This window comes from Calcarisporiella thermophila (genome assembly GCF_041956535.1).
Source record: "Calcarisporiella thermophila strain CBS 279.70 unplaced genomic scaffold VTP21scaffold_37, whole genome shotgun sequence".
In the NCBI taxonomy this organism is placed as follows: Eukaryota; Fungi; Calcarisporiellomycota; class Calcarisporiellomycetes; order Calcarisporiellales; family Calcarisporiellaceae; genus Calcarisporiella; species Calcarisporiella thermophila.
In genome coordinates this window covers 117,913-128,555 of record NW_027192227.1, presented here as the reverse complement: position 1 = coordinate 128,555, position 10,643 = coordinate 117,913, and the positions used below count along the sequence as shown (strand labels likewise).

The following is a 10,643-nucleotide window of genomic DNA, read 5'->3' as shown; positions in this document are numbered from 1 at the left end:
GACATGTATCCATATTTGAATAAGCAAGCACAATCTGCAGAGATGGATCATCAAAAACATCCGATAATGATTGTTTTGCCTGCGTAATCAGACTCCATATTCTCACTTGAAGCATACTCATAAGTGGTGTCTCTGGATATTTGATAAATAAATGGATCGCTGCTCTCGCGACAGCGGTGTGGACGAGTGCAGGATCAAGTTCACAGCAATAGTAGCTTTTAAGAAATGCTTCACGGTCTGGGTGCATAGAGTCTATACCGCACGCACTCAGATAGACGTGAAAAAGTTGATCAGTGAACAACTTCTCTTTGACATTGTTAGATCTTGTCGGCCGTCTTATGATTTTGTCTTCAATTGGTCTCGGGAAAGTAGGAATTTTGAAGTATGAGCAGTAATTTGTATGCTTTCTGTTGGTGGTATATGTGTATACCTTAGAGTGAAAAAGGTTTTCAGGTAGTAAGATGCTATCCAAAAGGTATTGAGCACTGAAAAGATGATGTAGATCAGTATATGAATTCAACTTGAATTGGACGTGCAAAAGATCTGTAGTCATGAACTTATCCCAAAGATTAGGACGCTTCCACAGATGGCTTTCTGTTCCATCTACAGAATCGTTCGCAGAAGTGATGCACACGGTATCCATTGGCGCAGTTAACAATTGGCGAGTATACATGGCGGTAAAAGCTGCTCTTGAAATGAAATGAATCAGGATTATCTATTTTCTCTCCCAAATCCAGTGGTGGATCTTTGATATGGAAATCGAGAGCTTACCACCATATTTAAAATTCCGATAGATTCGAATAGCCCATTCCATTTTGCAATAAGTTTTCAGGTAATTTCAATATAGTACAAGCTTAATCTGGTTGCTGTGACGTGAATATAGTAGAATTTGTAGATACAGTATTGTTGATAGGAGAGAAGCAACATACTGTAACAAATGGACCATGAAGAATACAGTACGCTTTGTGCAGCAAGGCGACTCATTAATATATCACATGACATGAAATTAGATTCTACACAATTATTTGGCATTATATTTCTTTTTTGATGTATTGTGTGCTTTAGGATAGCAAGTACACAATTTTGAGTCTTTTTTGATATCAGTTACTAAATAAAAACTTGTTATCTTTGCCGACCTCTGGATTTAATAGGGCGAAATAACTTTGTTATTATTGTGTAGTCAAGAAAAGGATTACCCGCAAAATTGTCATAACGCCTTTTTATTTTTAAAACTAATCTTCAATTTATATTATTAAAATCATATTAACTACCCTCCAAATATAATTAGAGTGACCTGCAAGGGGTGGATAATAATACATATAGTAATAACAACATGTAGTGAGGTGAACCATTCCAGCCAAATCTCTATGTGAGAACACTGATGGTTCGATATTTTTCAAAAGTTTCAAGTATTACTATAAGTTTATCCTTGATATACTCCTATCATTATCATTAACTACATAATTCTTCGTTTTATTGTTTATATCGTTCTTCGACAGTTTGACATATGGCAAGCCCACCAAAAGAAATCTGTAAGATTTCTTATATAATTCATTGGGAATTGCCCGTATTGTGTAATAATACCACCTTACTATCGTGAAGCATGGGCGCAGATTACAGACTATTATATCACTGTTAGCTCAGTTTCTGTTGTTTCACTAGCTCCCGGTATATCCCAGGATACGCGACCAATTTGGTATGATCACTGTTAATTGTAACATTGTCAAATCAATAGCAAGCGATGGATGAATTAAGTAAAAATAATCTTACCCTGCTTCCTTTATCTCACCATCTTTCATTACGACTAATAATATAGGGATTAGTGACACTTATTCAACTTTGAGAATATGAAAGCACTCACTGATAAGATCCGAATCTTGCACGGTAGATAACCGATGGGCAATGACAAGCGTTGTACGCCCTACCATGGCACTATCTAGTGCTTCTTGCACCAGCTTCTCCGAGTCTGAATCAAGTGCACTGGTGGCTTCATCCAACAATAGGATTTCGGGTTTTCTCAACAGAGCCCTTGCGATTGCGATTCTTTGCTTTTGACCTCCTGACAGCTGCTTTCCCTTATCACCCACTCGTGTATGATATCCATTGGGAAGACTGCAGATGAAATCATGTATATTTGCCTTCTTTGCCACCTCTTCGATATCCTCTTGCGTCACTTCTTGGTCCTTTCGCCGCCCTAGTAAGATATTCTCCTTCACCGTCATATCGAAAAGCACTGGCTCTTGACCAACATAGGCAATTCTTTGTCGCATCGAATCCAGCTGCCATTCTTTGACATTCATTCCATCAACGGATACTGCACCCGAATCGCAATCATACCATCGGAGAAGCAAAGAAATGATGGTCGATTTTCCACACCCACTCGGACCTACTAGGGCGATCTTTTGATATCGTTGAATTAGCATCGATATATCTCTTAATATAATTGTGTCGGATCTCATCGGATATGAGAAAGCAGTATTTTGCAATTCTGCGGTTCCAGGAGCTATAGCTTCACATCTACCCGTTGCATCTGGATCGATCGTCGTTTTTTTATCCAGCAACTCAAATAAATTGATGGCAGCTTGTTTAGCCTTTACAAACCTGGGCATCTGATTGGAGAATTGACTAAGTCCCCGAGATGACCATACTACTGTAAATAGCACTACTGTAACTTGCTGAGAGGTCATTTCACCAGAATGTATGAAACGTGCTCCGAGGTATAATCCCAAGATATGAGCGAGATGATATAATCCTTCAGATAAACCATATCCAATGGAGGTAATAAAAGCCTTTTTCATTGCGAAACTATGGGGTACTTGGCAATATTCTGTATATAAAATTACATTCATCAGACATAGCTGAAAATAAATGCTAGACGCAAGTATCACCAACCTGCATACTTCTTTTCGAAAACATTCTCAGCTGCGAGTGACGCGATGGTTCTTATTTCGCGAATAGCCTCTCCGGCAATCCTTCCAGCTAGCCGGTATTCCTTTTCCACCTTTCCTGAGAACCTAAATTTATACTTTAGAAACTCCTCTCCAAATAATGCAGCAACATTGTTACCCATTTAGTGACTTAAGGCGGAAAAGCAACGAGCCTATAATAAGGGGCATTGCCGGTAGCAGCGTCAATGTTAATTTCCACCCATAACTAAAGGCTATGAGTAACCCAAAAAATAGTGCCGAAATAGCACTTCCTCCATCAACAATGACCAATTTTGGCAATTCTGATATCTCCGTAGCGTCTTTAGCTAATCTGTAAGTAAGGGTACTTGTAGTGTGTTCAGGGTGGTCGAAAAAGGCTATTTCTTGACGTAAGAGATTGCGGAACGTTTGCGCTCGCAATCGCCGAACGAAGCGTTCACCACAAAAAAGAGTCACCCCGTCTCTTAGAAGAGATGCAATGAAGCTAATGATAGCCAACGCGACTATATTACAAAATAGGGTGATATTTTAGAGACTGATAGTGATTGATTAAAATTCGAGGTGTTTACCATATAGGAGAGACCAAAATCTGGTAGCTTCTTCCACTTGATCAGCGGGTAGTCCGAAAACGTCAACTATACGACCAATGAATAGACCGTGAATAGGATAGACCTGGAAAAAATAATTGGTTAGTTGATATATAAAAGTAAAAAAAAGCACAAAAGCTACTCACAGATCCAATAACAAGACCACCAATTATGGCTAACCCAATCAACTTCCATTCAGGGGACATCATTCGCATTGTCCTATATATTGGTCGTTTTTCTACTATGACATCTCCCCCGATTGTTTCGGCCAATTTATTGTTATGCTTCAAATCATGTATTACGCTCGGTTTGCTATCCCACTCTACTTTACTCTCCATATTATAGGAGGATTCAATGCAGCTCTCATCTTTGTTGTCCCTTTCATCTTTGAGCTGTTGCTTCCGCACGTATGCCATATAAGTACCCTCATTCGCAATTAATTGTGCATGTGTGCCTTGCTCAACTATCTTTCCATTCTCTACCACCACAATCCAGTCGGCCTCACGAACCGTAGAGAGTCGATGTGCAATGATTAGAGTCGTTCGATTTTTGGATGCAGATTTCAGTGCTTCTTGCACCAGCTTTTCGGATGCAGTATCCAGTGCAGAAGTCGCCTCATCTAACAGCAGGATTGCTGGATTACGAATTAAGGCTCTCGCCAGTGCAATGCGCTGCTTTTGGCCTCCGGATAGTTGAGAGCCCAGTTCACCGACCCTTGTGTCATATCCATGAGGCAGGCTGCTAATGAAATCGTGACAATTTGCCATGATACATGCCTCCTCGATCTCCTTTTGTGTCGGGTTGTAATTAGGTACACCAAGAGCGATGTTGTTGCGAATAGTGTCATCGAATAGAACTGGCTCCTGTCCAACTACTCCTATTTGCCTTCTCAACCAGGTTACATCAAGCTCACGCAAATCTACTCCGTCCAGCAGAATATTGCCTGAGGTTGGATCATAAAAACGCTGTATCAAATGTGTAATGGTTGATTTCCCTCCTCCAGAGGCACCAACGAGTGCGACGGTTCTGCCACTAGGAATACTGAGTTCGATTCCTGACAGCGCTGAGATACCTGGGCGAGAGGGATAGCTGAAATGAACGTTACAAAACGTGATCTCGCCTTGGCAAGTGCTATGTTTGATACTTTTGCTCTGGGGCTTAATACTTGATGTGATAGCTGGCTTATGATCAATGACTGCAAATATTTTATACGCTGCTACCTGAGCTTCCACAAGCGCTTTGTAATTGGGTGCTATTTGACTATCCATGTTTGAATGAATATAGTTCTCGTGATTGTATTTGTAAAGAAGAGAAAGAAATTACCCAATTACCGCCGATCCTGAAGCTATTAAAAAAAATGCTTGTAATGCCACCGTTCTAGTTGTAACTCCTTGAGAAATTAAGTGTGCCCCATACCAAAAAGCAAAACTATAGGCGCTAAAATCAATAAGCTCAAACAGTCCCATAAAGATTCCTTCAATTCAATTTCAATATTAATATAGTCCTTCTCAAATAAAGCATATCTGTTGATTTACATACCTGCTCTCGTAGCTTTACGTACGCCAGCTTGATAGGCAATATTGAGAAATGCACTGAAGTGATCGATAAATTGCTGCTGCATGGAAAAGGAGGCAATTGTGCGAATTCCAGAAATGCATTGCTCTACTAGCATCCCAGCATTCGAATAAGCCTTCTGCACTTTTTGTGTCTGATTCCTTAATACATGTCCAAATGCATAGCCTGAAAATCCAAACATTGGCACAATCACGAGCAAAACAACCGACAGCCTCCATCCAAAATAAAACGCAAGCGTAAAATTACAAATCGCATACGATGTGTCCATAATGATGAACCCAACTTTTTCTGAAAGACCCTCTTGGATAAGCACAGTGTCTGATGAAAGGCGAGTGTTGAGTGACTCCGACTGGTTTAGATCAAACCAGCTCTGATCTTGGTGGAGAATCGAATGGAAGTAAAGTTCGCGGATGCGCTATCCAATTTTACAGACTGGATATAAGATATATGCCATAGAAAATTGGATATTTCATTTACCTTTGTCTGGTTCTCACCCACAAGAGACCAAAAACAATTTAATAAATAAGATGAAAGTATGACTGAAATAACTAATCCTAAAAGTGGTATAATGGCATCATTCATATCCTGGTTGTCAGAATTTAGAGCATCTATCGATCTGATGATAGCAACTGCTTTCCATAGAAACACAATAACAAACGATTTTGAAATGCCTGCCGTAATACTAGATACTATCCCGAGGCTGTAAGAAATGTTTAATAAGAGCATGGAATCGATCATATCCTAAGTAAACACTTACAAAATCAAAAACATATCAAACTTACTCGCATATCGATAGAGCTGTAAATAGGATATCTTGGAAACTTCGTCATTCTTGCTTTGGTTTGACTGCTTAAGGAATGGATTTTTCAGTATTTTTTTTCTTTTCGGCAATCGGATAGATTTGGTATCGCTAGGACCATTCAATGTGGAGAGCTCCATAGATGAGAAAACTAGGTGCTTTTAGTTTTGGATTGAATTATTTAATACAATATAGTAACAAAAAAACATTCAGGAAAATTTCACCTACGCATATAACCTTCAATCAAGCCCATTTTATACTCTGGAGTATAAACCTCAAAAGCCCACTTCTAAGTTAACATGTAACCTAGCACAAATCATGTTAGCGAATCTAAGGTTATCATTAGTATTTTTTTTTGTTATAAAAGAGCTGTATTACAACCTATATTCCCATCAAGCGTAGCCATCACTATTGTAATACAAATGGAATATGTATAGCTACTGTTTTTACTGCTCAAACTTTTCTTGTATAAAACCTGTTGTTGATTATATTTGCAGATATAATGTACCTTTGTAGGAGACTTTTCAATTTCATCTTAGAGCTTAAAATGGTTTGTACGGTGAAATGAATAATTTTGGCTAAATGAATTTTATTCGTGGAATTGTAAAAGCAACCGTTCTCAGGCTGGTGATTAAAGTTGTCGATTTAAGCCTTTTATTTTTTTTTCGCTTAGTTAAGCTTATTCACATGGCACGATGACAGAAATCGCATAATTAAGAGTGGTAAATTTGGGTCGCCTATCCATCTAGCTCTCGTCGACTTCGTACTCATGTAACCTTTATTCCTATGACCTCCTAATATTCTTATTCGACCCATCTGGTTAGAATTGCGAGGGTTGTTCCAATAATCCCGGCAAGGATTACAATTTGGTCCCAATGTACCTGTTGGAGCTCCGAGGTATTGTGTAGCTTTACATGTATTAGCAAGATAATTGGTATAATTTATGTCTAAAGTTATCTAAATGCGGATAATAACTTTTACAATCACCAAGATTGCTTTAATTAGAGCATATAGCAGTGTTAGACCTCTCAATTGTATACCCTATTATAACACGTGTTCGAGTTGGGATTAGGATAAGATTTCTATTCTATTCTATTCACTTCTAGCAGTTGAAGCTCCGACCTTGGGCTAAATATGTGAACCTGAGAGTTTTGAGTTTCCACCATCGAAAGAGTCAACATTTGGAGGAATGGCATACATGGAGTTTTAATGATGAACTTGACCGACCTAAACAGAATGATCGGGCAAAAAAAAACTGGAACTCAAGCTTGAATTTCAGTTTGATCAAATTCTGACTTGTTGTAAGAGTTTTAATGTGATGGTGTTAAATTTTTTGCAAACCTTTTGGAATATTGTTCTGCGACAATATATTCGATGCGATGATGTCATCAATACTTGCGTTATGTTGGGAATGATGAAAAGGATTACGATGCTACCAGGTATCCTATACTTTATACTTTATATCTTCTGAGCTCAATTGCTATGTATGTCTTCACTACGGATTTGAAGCGCAAGTTCAGCTGTCACCTGACAGCATCGCAATTGAAGGAGGTGACAAAATCAATCATGGACCTGGATGCAGGGGCCAATATGCTTGCGCATTTTTAGCGGCGACAAGAGATTATTTATGGATTAAAAGTTAGAATAGTCATAACACGATCCATTTAGAAGGTCATCAGGATCCTCGCTGCCTTAAAGACCTGCAGAGTATATGTTCCCAATCGATGCTACGTTTTCATCCTTGACAATATACTAGGCTCCACTATATTGTCATCTGCCAAGAATGTGAATTATCTTATTGATAATTGTAAATGGAGATGCAATGAAATGTGCAAGCCAAAAGTATTAGATACAGGTGAATATTCAGCCCGTATTATGTAAATATTGGCATCTCTGCTCTATTACACTCTTATTTTATTCTTAATAAAATTCTTTTCTATGTAGTTTTACTTCTAGCACAACCCGAAACCCTAAAATAGTTAGGTTAACACTTGGCATCTCTATCAATGTCTAATGGCGATTGAAACAGCCCTTCAAATACCAAATCAAGCCGCAGGTGTACATCAGGGAATTTGGCGATTCGCTTATGGAGCTAGTAAAGGTTTTGGCTGAACAAAGGGATTCAACGCGACAGAAGGAAGACGAAGAGATAAATAGTATTGAGAATCAATACCGTTTAGTTCATGAAACAAGGGAAGAAGAGCCACGCTTAGGCAAAGATGAATTTGACAATAATCGTAAGATCCAGCTACAAAAGCTGGAGATAGAGAGATTAATGTTAGAAGAGATCAAAGCAAGGGACGGGATGTACGAATTTGAAGTGCAGATACTAAAGGGAGTATCATTGCAAAAAAATGACAGCTAAAAATCTTTTTTCCTGCATTTGGGCTGAAATAGATAAAGATCCAAAATCAATTCAAAAGTTATTCGTGTCATTAAGCGCACCCATTTCTCGAGAGCACCTCAGTCAATAAGGCATCTCGCTTTTCTTTGCCCAAAATACGCTCAATTCTGTCATATTCCGAAATATTCGATTCCCCGTTAATTGAATCCTCCGTTATACCCACTCTATCATCTTCCCATTCATCTCCAAATGATACAATGAAATTGTGCAAGATAATCCCACAAGATATCAGTCTAACATTAGTCTCCATTTCCCTAAGTCGCAAAGAATTGAAAGCTGGGAAACGCTTTTTAAGACGGTTGATGGTCCTTTCAACAATATTTCGTACTTTTCTTGACAATATCGTGTTGAACGTTATCTCTTGACGGCACCGAGGAGTTTGAAAAGGTGTGATGCAAAAAGGTGAAAGAGGATAGGCCGAGTCGCCGATAATATATTCGGGTGGATGCAGTAGCTCTTCACGGCGCCGATAAAATTGTGAGTTCATATATACTCTAGCATCATGGACGGACCCTGGCCAACCAATTTCGAAGTGGATAAACCGAAAATCGGAATCTACTATAAGTTGTGCGTGAATCGCATACTCTTTCTTTCGTGTCCAATAAGTCTCAGGATCCTTGTTGGGTGCGTGATTTAGACGAAAATGCGTGCCATCTACCACGCCTACTACAGAAGGAAAGCCGGTCATCTCGAGGAACTTGCTCTTAATTTCATCTTTTCTCCTTATATTAGGCCAAGTAATGTATTTAGAATGAAGGCGCTGGATCGCAAGGGTGATTCGCTTCACGATCTTTAGGATTTTCCCTTCTGAAATCGAAAATTTTGAAACCAAATCAAATACATCGTCCCCATTGGAAAGGTGACGAAGAAATATATGTAGTTGTACCCATGTCGGCAATTGTTGATTAGGGCCGGATGTGTGAAGCAGTGGATCTTGCTCAAGTATTAGCACCAAAGCATTAAATGCTTGTTTGCACATGCGAAATTGTTTTCGAAATCGTCCATCATCCAGGCGAAACAAAACGTTGTCACGAAAATGAGAGGATTTAAGATCCAATATCCCTGGGCGCAAATATTGAGTGTTGTAAAGTGTGTAGAGTATAATTAAAGTGTTAAATTTAAGATCGTCATCTTCCAGATCTTCAAGTAAATATAAAATCAAATAAATATAAATTTCTAATAGTTCGCTTTCAGAGAGTGCAGGCATGAATGTTGATTAAAGCATAAAAATATATGATTTGGATATTATACATTGAATGTGAAAATCAAACTGCAAAAAAGCGAAAAAATTAAACTTGAACGACCCGATAAAGGAGTAAGGAACTATCTATACGTGATTGGTAGGATTATTTTTAATCACAATAATCGAGTATCAAAACAATCAGAGGTGAATAACCCTAATAGCATGATAGCTTTTGACGGACGTTATATAAAATAAAATCTTCAAGCCTATCCATCATAAACTTTTGAATATCAGAGATTTATTGAAGGTACAGTGTTCCAGTAATCTATTCTGTATAACACAATATTTTTCGCCGTTTCAAACGAAGCAATAAAAATACAGTAAAATCCAAACACTCCAATATACCATTTTCTAATTTCTGATATTGTTCTACCAACATTAGACTGCTCGTTCCAATACCTCCTTTGAAAATACGGTTGGTTTCAACTCCTCTAATACATCCATAAATTGACGTATGAGTATTTGCGTCAAGATTCCTCTGGGTTCCGGAGAATGCAATATATTTAATAATTTCATAAGCTCCAAGAATAGCTTGCGCCGTATTTGAACACTGGGATGTGTTTGAGAGATAAATTTAACATCTTCGCAAACAAACTGCATCGCTACATCAAATCTCAGTTTGCATTTGGTTCGGGAACCAATTGCCCATTCAAAGAACCTTATGCGATAGATCAAACTCTGCTTAGTGGAGAGTAGAGAAAGTATAGCACTAACCAGTGAGTATGCATAAATCCAAAAATACTTTTACCTTGACATACTCGTCGAATGCTTTCTCACGCAATTGCTGCATCAAATTCGTTTCCAGTCTCCCGGTAGGTGCATCCGATTTGATAAATTGTCGCCAAAGAGAACACCAAAATGACCAAAAATCGGTATTAAATATAGGGGGGTACATCTTTCGCAGCTTGCCTTCACAACAATATTGATTTAATTCGGTTTGCTCATTTTGCAAATAGGCTGCAAGGCCAGCCAGTTTTTGCACAATTACAACATCGGGAAGTGTCCAATCAATGTTTTGTAACTCCATGAGCTTAGAATACGTGATAATCGTCATTAGGATATGTATCTTAAATATCTAGTTAGATAACTTGAAAATTTGAACTATCAG

At 38.4% G+C, this 10,643-nt stretch overlaps 7 protein-coding genes across 7 annotated transcripts in view; 1 reads left to right on the top strand and 6 right to left on the bottom strand.

The window, feature by feature from the left end:
• The window catches only part of VTP21DRAFT_8148 (uncharacterized protein), a gene marked incomplete at both ends in the record, with an annotated part of 2,011 nt that extends 1,338 nt beyond the window's left edge, over positions 1–673 (bottom strand). Inside the window, one exon of the mRNA XM_069398967.1 lies at positions 431–673. Within this exon, the coding sequence (XP_069245891.1) occupies positions 431–673 (243 nt within the window). The remainder of the gene's footprint in view (positions 1–430) is intronic.
• A 962-nt stretch (positions 674–1,635) lies between these two features.
• VTP21DRAFT_8147 (uncharacterized protein) lies at positions 1,636–2,609 on the bottom strand (the record flags this gene model as incomplete). The annotated part of the gene is made up of 3 exons (XM_069398966.1): positions 1,636–1,705; positions 1,771–1,804; positions 1,862–2,609. 3 exons carry the CDS (start codon positions 2,607–2,609, stop codon positions 1,636–1,638), a joined length of 852 nt encoding a protein of 283 aa, XP_069245890.1.
• Positions 2,610–2,884: 275 nt separating this feature from the next.
• VTP21DRAFT_8146 (uncharacterized protein) lies at positions 2,885–4,782 on the bottom strand (the record flags this gene model as incomplete). The annotated part of the gene is made up of 4 exons (XM_069398965.1): positions 2,885–3,014; positions 3,067–3,430; positions 3,497–3,599; positions 3,661–4,782. The coding sequence occupies 4 exons, from the start codon at positions 4,780–4,782 to the stop codon at positions 2,885–2,887; spliced, it is 1,719 nt and encodes a 572-aa protein (XP_069245889.1).
• Positions 4,783–5,045: 263 nt separating this feature from the next.
• Positions 5,046–6,028, bottom strand: VTP21DRAFT_8145 (uncharacterized protein; the record flags this gene model as incomplete). The annotated part of the gene is made up of 3 exons (XM_069398964.1): positions 5,046–5,504; positions 5,567–5,789; positions 5,847–6,028. 3 exons carry the CDS (start codon positions 6,026–6,028, stop codon positions 5,046–5,048), a joined length of 864 nt encoding a protein of 287 aa, XP_069245888.1.
• A 1,342-nt stretch (positions 6,029–7,370) lies between these two features.
• On the top strand, positions 7,371–8,253 carry VTP21DRAFT_8144 (uncharacterized protein; the record flags this gene model as incomplete). The annotated part of the gene is made up of 2 exons (XM_069398963.1): positions 7,371–7,439; positions 7,918–8,253. 2 exons carry the CDS (start codon positions 7,371–7,373, stop codon positions 8,251–8,253), a joined length of 405 nt encoding a protein of 134 aa, XP_069245887.1.
• A 70-nt stretch (positions 8,254–8,323) lies between these two features.
• Positions 8,324–9,271, bottom strand: VTP21DRAFT_8143 (uncharacterized protein; the record flags this gene model as incomplete). The annotated part of the gene is made up of 1 exon (XM_069398962.1): positions 8,324–9,271. The coding sequence occupies one exon, from the start codon at positions 9,269–9,271 to the stop codon at positions 8,324–8,326; it is 948 nt and encodes a 315-aa protein (XP_069245886.1).
• Positions 9,272–10,244: 973 nt separating this feature from the next.
• VTP21DRAFT_8142 (uncharacterized protein) lies at positions 10,245–10,562 on the bottom strand (the record flags this gene model as incomplete). The annotated part of the gene is made up of 1 exon (XM_069398961.1): positions 10,245–10,562. One exon carries the CDS (start codon positions 10,560–10,562, stop codon positions 10,245–10,247), a length of 318 nt encoding a protein of 105 aa, XP_069245885.1.
• Between the last annotated feature and the right edge of the window lie 81 nt (positions 10,563–10,643).